The sequence below is a fragment of the Salmo trutta genome, chromosome 12 (assembly GCF_901001165.1).
Source record: "Salmo trutta chromosome 12, fSalTru1.1, whole genome shotgun sequence".
Taxonomy (NCBI): domain Eukaryota; kingdom Metazoa; phylum Chordata; class Actinopteri; order Salmoniformes; family Salmonidae; genus Salmo; species Salmo trutta.
In genome coordinates, this window is record NC_042968.1 from 89,241,438 (window position 1) to 89,254,617 (window position 13,180).

At 44.0% G+C, this 13,180-nt stretch overlaps 1 protein-coding gene across 4 annotated transcripts in view; it reads left to right on the top strand.

Moving 5' to 3' along the window:
- Window positions 1-13,180, top strand: part of LOC115204626 (sister chromatid cohesion protein PDS5 homolog B) — an 81,568-nt gene that overhangs the window by 24,453 nt on the left and 43,935 nt on the right. For 3 of the 4 annotated variants that reach the window (XM_029770300.1, XM_029770297.1, XM_029770298.1), the window contains exons 2-6: window positions 3,718-3,843; window positions 4,345-4,548; window positions 6,770-6,856; window positions 8,372-8,469; window positions 11,916-12,042. In XM_029770300.1, coding sequence (XP_029626160.1) covers window positions 3,736-3,843; window positions 4,345-4,548; window positions 6,770-6,856; window positions 8,372-8,469; window positions 11,916-12,042 — 624 coding nt within the window. In that variant the 5' untranslated portion in view covers window positions 3,718-3,735. Of the gene's footprint in view, window positions 1-3,717; window positions 3,844-4,344; window positions 4,549-4,731; window positions 4,794-6,769; window positions 6,857-8,371; window positions 8,470-11,915; window positions 12,043-13,180 lie in introns of those variants that run through there. The other variant, XM_029770299.1, reaches the window with a different exon arrangement.

Genomic DNA, 13,180 nt, shown 5'->3' on the forward strand with positions numbered 1-13,180 from the left:
ATTGTCCTGTTGGAAGGTGACCCTTGGCCCCAGTCTGAGGTCCTGAGCAGGTTTTCATCAAGGATGTTTATGTACTTTGTATCCTGACTAGTCTCCCAGTCCCTGCCACTGAAAAACATCCCCACAGCATGATGCTGCCACCACCATGCTTCATCGTAGGGGTGGTGCCAGGTTTCCTCCAAACGTGACGCTTGGCATTCAGGCCAAAGAGTTCAATCTTGGTTTCAACAGACCACATAATCTTGTTTCTCATGATCTGAGTGTCTTTAGGTGCCTTTTGGCAAACTCCAAGCGGGCTGTCATGTGCCTTTTACTGAGGAGTGACTTCCATCTGGCCACTCTACCATAAAGGCCTGATTGGTGGAGTGCTGTAGAGATGGGAGAACCTTCCAGAAAGACAACCATCTCCACAGAGGAACGCTGGAGCTCTGTCAGAGTGACCATAAGGTTCTTGGTCACCTCCCAGACCATGGCCCTTCTCCCCGATTTGCTCCATTTGGCCGGGCGGCCAGCTCTAGGAAGAGTCTTGGTGGTTCCAAACTTCGTCAATTTAAGAATGACGGAGGCCACTGTGTTCTTGGGGACCTTCAATGCAAGTGTTATATGTAAAAATGTGTTCGTATATAAATTGTATTTTAATATTTAAGGACTCTTGGAAGATTAGTCCAAATGGGGACTAAAAGAGATCCAAATCAAATGCTGCAGACATTTTTTGGTACCCTTCCCCCCCAGATCTGTGCCTCGACACAATCCTGTCTCGAAGCTCTATGGACAATTCCTTTGACCTCATGGCTTGTTTTTTGCTCTGACATGCACTGTCAACTGTGGGACCTTTATATAGACAGGTGTGTGACTTTTCAAATAATGTCCAATCCAATGTAATTTACCACAGGTGGACTCCATCAAGTTGTAGAAACATCTCAAGGATGATCAATGGAAACAGGATGAAAAAAAAAATACTATACATGGAACGGACATTTTTATGGAACCGTGCAACAATAGAAACCCTATCTATCGTCTTACAGTCAATACTATATTTTCTAAATGTAACCTTTTTATTTAACTAGGCAAGTCAGTAAACAAATTCTTATTTACAATGACGGTCTACTGGGGAACAGTAGATTAACTGCCTTGTTCAGGGGCAGAACGACAGATTTTTACCTTTGTCAGCTCAGGGATTCAATCTAGCAACCTTAACCGTTTACTGGCCCAACGCTCTAACCACTAGGCTACCTGCCACCCCCCTCTAACCACTACGCTACCTGCCGCCCCCCTCTAACCACTAGGCTACCTGCCTCTAACCACTAGGCTACCTGCCCCCCCCCCAACCACTAGGCTACCTGCCTCTAACCACTAGGCTACCTGCCTCCCCCCTCTAACCACTAGGCTACCTGCCCCCCCCCCCCAAACCACTAGGCTACCTGCCTCTAACCACTAGGCTACCTGCCTCTAACCACTAGGCTACCTGCCTCTAACCACTAGGCTACCTGCCTCTAACCACTAGGCTACCTGCCTTTAACCACTAGGCTACCTGCCTCCCCCCTCTAACCACTAGGCTACCTGCCGCCCCCCTCTAACCACTAGGCTACCTGCCCCGCCCCCCTCTAACCACTAGGCTACCTGCCCCGCCCCCCTCTAACCACTAGGCTACCTGCCCCGCCCCCCTCTAACCACTAGGCTACCTGCCCCGCCCCCCTCTAACCACTAGGCTACCTGCCCCGCCCCCCTCTAACCACTAGGCTACCTGCCCCGCCCCCCTCTAACCACTAGGCTACCTGCCCCGCCCCCCTCTAACCACTAGGCTACCTGCCCCGCCCCCCTCTAACCACTAGGCTACCTGCCTCCCCCCTCTAACCACTAGGCTACCTGCCTCCCCCCTCTAACCACTAGGCTACCTGCCCCCCACCCCCCCCCCCCCCCCCCCTAACCACTAGGCTACCTGCCTCCCCCCTCTAACCACTAGGCTACCTGCCCCCCCCCTAACCACTAGGCTACCTGCCTCCCCCCTCTAACCACTAGGCTACCTGCCCCCCCCCCCCCCCCCCCCCCCAACCACTAGGCTACCTGCCGCCCCCCTCTAACCACTAGGCTACCTGCCACTATAGCCTATTGTTGAACATGTAACTCCTTTAATAAAGAAGCGAATAAAACGTTAGAAAACACAGTTCTAAATAGAGCTACTAATGTGAGCAGTTCCATATGTGACAGAGATGAACATTTCCGTCAAACTTAAGATTCCCCCTCCTTTCCAACAGCAACAACTAGGATGCGTTGCTGATATCACTAGGATGTGTTGCTGATATCACTAGGGTGTGATGCTGATATCACTAGGGTGTGATGCTGATATCACTAGGATGTGTTGCTGATATCACTAGGGTGGGATGCTGATATCACCTAGGGTGTGTTGCTGATATCACTAGGATGTGTTGCTGATATCACTAGGGTGCGTTGCTGATATCACTAGGATGTGCTGCTGATATCACTAGGATGTGATGCTGATATCACTAGGGTGTGTTGCTGATATCAGTAGGATGTGTTGCTGATATCACTAGGATGTGTTGCTGATATCACTAGGATGTGTTGCTGATATCACTAGGGTGCGTTGCTGATATCACTAGGATGTGCTGCTGATATCACTAGGGTGTGCTGCTGATATCACTAGGGTGTGTTGCTGATATCACTAGGGTGTGTTGCTGATATCACTAGGGTGTGTTGCTGATATCACTAGGGTGCGTTGCTGATATCACTAGGGTGCGTTGCTGATATCACTAGGATGTGCTGCTGATATCACTAGGATGTGCTGCTGATATCACTAGGGTGTGTTGCTGATATCACTAGGGTGTGTTGCTGATATCACTAGGATGTGTTGCTGATATCACTAGGGTGCGTTGCTGATATCATCTAGGATGTGCTGCTGATATCACTAGGGTGCGTTGCTGATATCATCTAGGATGTGCATTTGGCTTCTGGACAATGAAATGAAGTTGATATGAAAACCAATAGAACAGGAGAGAAATACTGGTTAATGGCATCAGGAAGTCTTTATAAAATAATTGCCTCCAGGTTTCTATTAATAATGGTAAAGGCTCATTTGAAGCAAGGTAAGACATGTCTCATTATTTTAAGTAAAGTAAATTGTTCAGCTTTTAAACAATTCTACTGCCTCAACCTCGCATTGTAAAGTGGTGGGTGAAGCGCTGATAGCCTGCCTACTGTGGACTATAGCCTATGCACTCGAATGGCGAATGGGAAGCATGCTTTAATTATGATTTGAGATTGCGAACTAAAAATAGCTCTTCTTTGTCGTGACTCGTGGCAATCAACGATTTCTAACATGCGATCCCATTTAGATTTGTTATTTGTTGCGCAATGACTGGGCTTAAAAGCGCGTGTTTTCACTCCCAGTACCAGCTTTTTGAGGAGCTGCTATCGCGCTGTCTGACAGGTGATAGGCTATTCCGTTCCTCAAACTATGTTCTGTATGCTGTGCACTGTGGGTAAATAAGATGCATGACGACTAAAGAAAATACTCACTTCAATTTAATTCCACAAAATTACGCAAATTGACCTATAGACTGGTATGCATGACCAGTCAAATATATTGTTGGCTGTTAACCAATTTAATGGTTAACTGTTAGCATCCTTACACTGTAGGAGTACTGATCTGGGAGTATGGCATCTCTCTAAGTGTCTGTGTCTCTCTCTGTCTCTGTGTAGGAGTACTGAGCTGGGAGTATGGCTCACTCTAAGTCTCGAGCGGCCGATGGGAAGATCACCTACCCTCCGGGGGTCAAGGAGATCTCCAGCAACATCTCCAAGGAGGAGATGGTCCGTCGGCTCAAGGTCAGTAATGTCTCTATTTATCAGCCCTACCACAGCCCTATAGCCAGGACTGTTCAATTCTGCTCCTGGAAGGCCTAAACACGTTTGGTTTTCATCTCCTTCTAATCAGGGACTAATTCAGACCTGGGACACGAGATGAGTGCAATTAGATACTAAGGGGAAGAAAAAAAACAAGTGTTCTGGCAATTGAACAGCCCTGCTATATCCCTACATTATTATTATTATACTGTGTATTATTATACTCGAGTCCCGCAAGGATGTGTTCTTGGACCTCCTTTTCAGTTGAACTGTTGAATTTGTGGCCCATGCTAGACGGACCATGGAGAAGAAGCCCTTATACAGGATAATAATGAAGATTGACTGTGATTTTCTTGTTTGACTACCTGATTGATTGATGTGTGATGGTGGTGAAGATGGACATGGATCAAGACGGGGGAAGAGAAGGAGCTTTACCTCAACCTGTCAGTCAATCAATGAATCCACCTCACTCTCTCTCTGTAGATGGTGGTGAAAACGTTCATGGACATGGATCAGGACAGTGAGGAGGAGAAGGAGTTGTACCTGAACCTGGCTCTCCATCTGGCGTCTGACTTCTTCCTGAAGCACCCTGACAAGGACGTTCGCCTCCTAGTGGCCTGCTGCTTGGCCGACATCTTCAGGATCTACGCCCCAGAGGCCCCTTACACATCACCTGATAAACTGAAGGTAAACCTCCCTACACATCACCTGACAAACTGAAGGTAAACCTCCCTACACATCACCTGATAAACTGAAGGTAAACCTCCCTACACATCACCTGATAAACTGAAGATAAACCTCCCTACACATCACCTGATAAACTGAAGGTAAACCTCCCTACACATCACCTGACAAACTGAAGGTAAACCTCCCTACACATCACCTGATAAACTGAAGGTAAACCTCCCTACACATCACCTGATAAACTGAAGGTAAACCTCCCTACACATCACCTGACAAACTGAAGATAAACCTCGATATAACTAGGACGATTCCACGCCAGCGGGATTTTAAAAAATTATATTTTTGGCGTCTCGATTGTTCTGGCAATTTTCACATAGAAACTTCATTGGGAGGAAGGATGTTTGAAATGCTTTTTACATTTGCATTACAAAACCCATTTTCTTGAAAATCATGACGAAAGTGTCAATTTTTAGGCCCTTTTTTAGACCTATACATGTAAGACCCTATGATCTGTGAACAGTCCATGATACAGACGTGACCTTGCTGTCATTATACTCCTCATAGTGCGTCATTGTAGGAGTGGACACGTTGTTTCATTGTAGGCTACACTTGTGAGGGAAAAAAAGTTGAGGTTTATTTCATTCCATTAACCAGTTGTCAATTTATTTGTCTTTTTTTTTTTGGAACACTCCTGTCAATCTTGCATAAGGACATTGCACTTGATTACACATATATAAGTAGGACTCGTCTACATGGCCTGCGCGTTAATGTAGGCCTGTAAATGTGGCTTAACTCACCATCACCGTGGAGCTTCTCAATTCATGTTTTTCTTCGACCTTAAACAGCCAGTAAACAAAGGCTGTTTTTACATCCTTTGAGAAAGGCTGCATTGAGGAACTATTGTCAATTTGGAAAATCTTTCCAGCTCTCTCCCTTTCGATTAACACTCAGCATAAAAGGGGGGGTGGCATTCTCTGATCCGGTGGAAACTTTATAAAATAGTCCTACCTGATTACTTCTTATCCTTTTGCACAAAATAGCCGAGAGCAGTGTCTGTTTGTCCAGAGCTCACTGGCGCAGGAAACTCTGAGGTCACAAAATATTTTCTACAATGTTACAAGTTTGAGGCAGGACCAAGTTTAATACAATAGTTGCTATTTTGTTCCTTGCAGACGGTCCACATGGGTAGCCAATGTCATTCATAGGATATTTATTGTTATCAGGATATTTTCTACCTGCAGGCTGCTATGTTTTTATTTGTTGGATTTATATGGGCAATTTTTACATAGTTGGCAATAAAAAGTAACTTTTTTTGTTGTTGTGTTTATCATTTTTATTTAGATAGAATTTTGATTAACCAAATGCCATTGATTTTGCGAAATGAAGACATTATTATAAACTGTTCCACGAAAAGCACTCTTGGTGCACACTTGGCACGCAGATCAGTAGAAATGGTATGATAACTTGGCACTCCAAATGGAAAAAGTTGCCGACCGCTGGTGTACTTCAGAAGTGTAACGGCACAATCTGCAAAGGCCAGTAGACAGCGGGAGGAGGGGGGTCTGGAACAGGTATTAATGTTCTTCTGGTTAGAGTATATTGATCTCTGGCGCCCTCTTTAGTAATTTGTCTTCATTTTTAAATTCCAGTGCTTAAAGCATCAGACAAGCTCAGTAGCCAACATATATAGTTGATTTTATTCAAACATGGTGTGTCTATATATGGAACAAATACACGTTTTAAAATGTTGACCAAATCGATTAGTCGAAAGAACAGACGACTCTCGGTCGACTAAGGTTTTTTGTTGTTTTTTTTTTACGTCGGGGACAGCCCTAAATGACACTAAGATGATGTTTGTATCATGTAAGGTTTACCCATCATATTGTCTTACAGGAAGCATGTATAGGTCTGAAAAGGGTTAAAAATGGCCAATTTCATCACGATATTCTCAAGTGATTTGTGATACAAATGTTAAAAACATGTCAAAAATCCTTCCTCCCAATGAGGTGAGAATTGCCAGAACAATCTGGAATCCCAAAAACTATTTTCAGCTGGCGATCTCAACTCTTGCCAATTGAGATCGCCACAGACAATAAGGCTAGCCTAGACCCTTCACTCTGTCTTTAGCTACAGTTAGTCAGCCTAAAGTAACACATCCGTGTTTGGTCTGTAGACTGCTTCTAATGGTTATTGATGGTTGTGCGTTCATGGTTGTTATTTTCAGGATATCTTCATGTTCATCACTCGCCAGCTGAAAGGACTGGAGGACACCAAGAGTGCTCAGTTTAACAGATACTTCTACCTGCTGGAGGTAAGTGGTCAGGGGTTAGGGGTCAGTTTAACAGATACCTCTACCTGCTGGAGGTCAGGGGTCAGTTTAACAGATACCTCTACCTGCTGGAGGTCAGGGGTCAGTTTAACAGATACCTCTACCTGCTGGAGGTCAGGGGTCAGTTTAACAGATACCTCTACCTGCTGGAGGTCAGGGGTCAGTTTAACAGATACTTCTACCTGCTGGAGGTCAGGGGTCAGTTTAACAGATACTTCTACCTGCTGGAGGTCAGGGGTTAGGGGTCAGTTTAACAGATACTTCTACCAGCTGGAGGTCAGGGGTCAGTTTAACAGATACTTCTACCAGCTGGAGGTCAGGGGTCAGTGTACTGCTCATTATATATCGTCGCTGGCTGATGAAAACCTCTTATTTCCAAAATATCAACTTTTCAGGAAATATAAAAAAAAATGACCATATTTTCCCATTTAACAAAGCTTCTGAAGTTTCATAATTATTTTGAATCCATTTTCTTGGTCTTAGAGGCATGAAATATTAAGAGTATTTTGAGGGTGAATTACTTTTCAGGTATTTACAACTATACAAAATAATTGGCAAATTGAGTTGAGGTTTTCATCAGCCAGTGACGATTGATGCTTATTAAGATGCATAGAGTGAGATCAGTCAGAGATGGAATATGTACCATATCTCTCTGTATAGTGTTAACCTCTCTCTCTCTGTATAGTGTTAACCTCTCTCTCTCTGTATAGTGTTAACCTCTCTCTCTCTGTATAGTGTTAACCTCTCTCTCTCTGTATAGTGTTAACCTCTCTCTGTATAGTGTTAACCTCTCTCTCTCTCTCTCTCTCTCTGTATAGTGTTAACCTCTCTCTCTCTGTATAGTGTTGACCTCTCTCTGTATAGTGTTAACCTCTCTCTGTATAGTGTTAACCTCTCTCTCTCTCTCTCTCTCTCTGTATAGTGTTAACCTCTCTCTCTCTCTCTCTCTCCCTCTCTGTATAGTGTTAACATCTCTCTCTCTGTATAGTGTTAACCTCTCTCTCTCTGTATAGTGTTGACCTCTCTCTGTATAGTGTTAACCTCTCTCTGTATAGTGTTAACCTCCTCTCTCTCTCTCTCTCTCTCTCTCTGTATAGTGTTAACCTCTCTCTCTCTGTATAGTGTTAACCTCTCTCTCTCTGTATAGTGTTAACCTCTCTCTGTATAGTGTTAACCTCTCTCTCTCTGTATAGTGTTAACCTCTCTCTCTCTCTCTCGCTGTATAGTGTTAACTTTTTCCTCTCTGTATAGTGTTAACCTCTCTCTCTCTCTGTATAGTGTTAACCTCTCTCTGTATAGTGTTAACCTCTCTCTGTATAGTGTTAAACTCCTCTCTCCCTCTCTCGCTATAGTGTTAACCTTTTCCTCTCTGTATAGTGTCAACCTCTTTCTGTATAGTGTTAACCTCTCTCTGTATAGTGTCAACCTCTCTCTGTATAGTGTTAACCTCTCTCTGTATAGTGTTAACCTCCTCTCTCTCTCTCTCTCTCTGTGTAGAACATTGCGTGGGTGAAGTCGTATAACATCTGCTTTGAGCTGGAGGACAGCAATGAGATCTTTACTCAGCTCTACAGGACCCTGTTCCAGGTCATCAAGTATGTACCACATATACACTCTTCCCTCTCTATGTCCCCCCCCCTCTTTCCCTCTCTATGTCCCCCCTCTCCATCTACTCAACACAGCCTTGAGGGCTGAATTCTGCAGCAGAGAACTTGGCAGTGAGCTAGTCGAACGAGATCAGAGCAGCTTGTGTGTAGTAACGCTCATGCCCCGCCCACCTGAGGATCTGTTTTATTTCAGCCATCTATTTCCTGTGTTTGGGGGGGGGGGGGGGGGGCAAAATCCGCTTGTCACTTAAATCTCGCTGGATTAATTGCTTTTCATTTTTACCCCTGTCACTCTTTAATATACTCTAACTTGTGCCTGTCGTTTTTTTCCCCCCGTTAAACGCTACGACCGTGGAAATGTTTGTAATGACCTGTCGAACATAACCCCGGTAGTGTCTGAAATGGGCTCGGTGGAATACATCGTCTTTCCGTTACGTCTATCAGAACGTTAAAGCTTCGTTTGGGATGTAACGCATCGGCTCGACACTTCCTTCATATTTGTAAATACAACCAGTGTATTAACGCGAATGAGGCACATTTCATTTTCTTCATTTTTACCTCAGAAGTATTTATTCTGATACCTGATACCATTAGAACGTGTGTGTGTGTGTATGACTGCATTTTAAGAAAACAAACGTGAATTCCTGACAAAATCCCTGAAATCCATGAATTATTTCTCCGTGCCAGTAAAATGTAATTTAGTCGATATCTGAAGGATTTGAACAATTCTATAAGTTTGGAGTGTCTTCATCCATCGTCCAACTGTTGCATTTATTGGAATTGTCTTTTTAAAATACCTTTTTAACTATTGTGATGACTATTGTGTGTGTGTTTTATCTTGGTGAATAGAGAGAGGGTAGTGGTCTTAGCAATGTGAGTAATGCCTAGATCTAGGATCCGCTAACAACCCCCCCCAATCCTAACAGTAACCATCAGGGAGGAAACATACAAAAACTGATTTTTACATCCGTGTCTGTTAACTTCATCCTAGTCTGCCTGGCTCTGGATGCTGCTTATTAGTGGGGGGGTTGTTGTTACCACTTTTCAACCTCTTATCTCCAGCATAATACCAGTGTCGTCATATCTGAAATCAGCTTTTGTAGAAAAAAAAAAATATATCAATTTTTTTTTATTTAAATGGTTGCCGATGAAATCAAAATTTAAAAACAGTTATTTTTCTAACAGTGATATTCGTGGCGACGATGGGGGAGAGAGCAAGAAAATACCCTCCCTTGGGCTTGAAACTCATTTTGAAAAATCTGTTTTTTCTTTTAGTCCTACACTATAAAAATAATTTACGGCAACAAGAAGACACATAATATTATTAGTAGATGTAACTCATGGTAAGTTCAGGGAATTAATAATACGCATAAAAATGTATTGGATATACTGATAATATTATTCAATATGAGTTGATATATTTTTAGTGAAGCCAACATATTAGTGTTTCGAAAACGCTTCATGTTTAACGTTGTTCACTGTATTTGATCATGTGGCATTTGAACCTACTTTAGTAGGTATTGTGGAGCACAGTGTTCAGCCCACCAGGAGTATCCTACCTGGGGGTTGCAGTGTTCAGCCCACCAGGAGTATCCTACCTGGGGGTTGCAGTGTTCAGCCCACCAGGAGTATCCTACCTGGGGGTTGCAGTGTTCAGCCCACCAGGAGTATCCTACCTGGGGGATGGACTGAAAGCAGTGTTCAGCCCACCAGGAGGATCCTACCTGGGGGTTGCAGTGTTCAGCCCACCAGGAGTATCCTACCTGGGGGATGGACTGAAAGCAGTGTTCAGCCCACCAGGAGTATCCTACCTGGGGGATGGACTGAAAGCAGTGCATGTTGCTGAATTAGCCTCTTGTCATTAAGGATGGTGATGGTGGTCTGATCATTGAATGTCATTCTGCCTGACGGTTTTTGATGTCATCGTGATCCATTACACCTCATAGCACAACACGCTGCTTAATACTAATGTAGAAGTATACTTTTATTTTCTTCAATCATGCGTACAACATTGTATAAAATAATCACTCTCTAGATGTTGAATTACCCACAATGCTCTAAAAACGGGAAAGTTGTTAGCAACAACTTAAAATGATTAAGGTGAGTTATTATAATAATGTACTAAATGTATTAAAATAAACATTTTATCTCTTTAGTTATCCTCTAAATATTTTGTTTTTGGGGGGGGGGTAAAATTAAAATAACAAATCATTAAAACGACTTGAACACCTTTTTTATTAACTATATGTTTGTTAAATTATTTTTGTCCATTTCAATTCCCCCACAGAATATTTTTTTTTACAGTGTATCCTGTGATGTCACAAAGAAAAGTTCAAACGTGGTGAAGTTGCCCTTTTTAATCCGAGGGCCGTATGTATCAAGGGTCTCAGAATAGGAGAGCTGATTTTGGATTAGTTTTACCTTTTTATGTCACAATGAATAAGATTACATGGACAGGAGGGGACCTGATCCTAGATCAGCAATCCTAGATGCTTGATACATACAGTGATGCATACAGTGGGCCCGTTTACTAGGTACACCCCGTTCACGAAAATGGTTAGCTCCTACAGACAGTGAGTCACATGGCCGTGGCTGGCAGACAGGCATCAAGGCATTCAGCTACTGTTCGATTAAACGTTAGAATGGGCGGAACGAGTGACTAGAGCGTGCTATGATCTTGGGTTCCGGGCGCGTCCCTTCCCGTATCTAGGTTTTACTGGAAAATGATGCCACAAATGGGAAACGTCCAGTCAGCTGCAGTCCTGTGGGCAAAAAAACAGCTTGTCGATGAGAGATGTTGAAGGAGAATGGCAAAGAATCGTGCGAGCTAACAGTTGGGCCACAGACAGACAAATAACGGCGCAGAACGGCATCTCGGAACGCACAACTCATCGGTTCTTGTCACGGATGGACTGTTGCAACGGAGCGACCTCACCGGGTTCCACTCCTATCAGCTAAAAACAACAAGAAGCTGCTCCAGTGGGCAGGCGATTCCCAACACTGGACAACTGAGGAGTGGAATAACATCCCCTGGTCCAATGAATCACGTTACCTGTTGTGTCATGCTAATGGCAGAGTCAGGATGTGGAGTAAACAGCATGAGTCCATGGCCCCATCCTACCTGGTGTTAAACGGTACAGGCTGGTGGAGGTGGTGTAATGGTGGGGGGAATGTGTTCCTGGAACACGTTAGGTCCCTTGATACCAATTGAGCAACGTTTTTAACAACCCACCTTGTAGAACCCATTCCCCGAAGAAGTCAGGCTGTTCTGTGGGGGTGGGGGGTCTGACCCGGTACTAGATTGGTGTACATAATAAACTGGCCACAGAGTGTACGGTCCCAAGTTACTATAAAGATCTGTGTTGAAAAAATATTTTTTTATGAAAAGTGATATAGGGACAAAATGTGATTTTACTTGACTCCTGTTTCCGTAGCAACGGGCACAACCAGAAGGTGCACATGCACATGGTGGATCTGATGAGTTCTATCGTCTGTGAGGGAGACAGCGTGTCACAGGAACTACTGGACACTGTGCTGGTCAATCTGGTGCCTGCACACAAGGTATACACACACACACACACACACACACACACACACACACACACACACACGCAGAGAAACACACACACACACACGCAGAGAAACACACACACACACACGCAGAGAAACACACACACACACTGAAAACACACACAGTCACACTCACAAGATGCACGCACAACACACATGCATGTCAATCAATCAAATGTATTTATAAAGCCCTTTTTACATCAGCAGATGTCACTAAGTGCTGTATACACATACACATACACACACACACACACACACACACACACATCTAAAACGTGGACTGTTTCACAGACCTGCCGGACACTACTTATTCACACAATGTACACACACACACACACACACACACACACACACTGTTGTATTTAGCCTTAGAGTGTGTGTGTGTTAGCCCGTTGGCTGGAGTGTTGGCTAATCACTGCATCCACTGTCTCTGGTGCTGTGAACCAGCCTGTCTCTATGTTCAGTAATACTGTGAGACCAGCCTGTCTCTATGTTCAGTAATACTGTGAGACCAGCCTGTCTCTATGTTCAGTAATACTGTGAGACCAGCCTGTCTCTATGTTCAGTAATACTGTGAGACCAGCCTGTCTCTATGTTCAGTAATACTGTGAGACCAGCCTGTCTCTATGTTCAGTAATACTGTGAGACCAGCCTGTCTCTATGTTCAGTAATACTGTGAGACCAGCCTGTCTCTATGTTCAGTAATACTGTGAGACCAGCCTGTCTCTTATGTTCAGTAATACTGTGAGACCAGCCTGTCTCTATGTTCAGTAATACTGTGAGACCAGCCTGTCTCTATGTTCAGTAATACTGTGAGACCAGCCTGTCTCTATGTTCAGTAATACTGTGAGACCAGCCTGTCTCTATGTTCAGTAATACTGTGAGACCAGCCTGTCTCTATGTTCAGTAATACTGTGAGACCAGCCTGTCTCTATGTTCAGTAATACTGTGAGACCAGCCTGTCTCTATGTTCAGTAATACTGTGAGACCGGCCTGTCTCTATGTTCAGTAATACTGTGAGACCAGCCTGTCTCTATGTTCAGTAATACTGTGAGACCAGCCTGTCTCTATGTTCAGTAATACTGTGAGACCAGCCTGTCTCTTATGTTCAGTAATACTGTGAGACCAG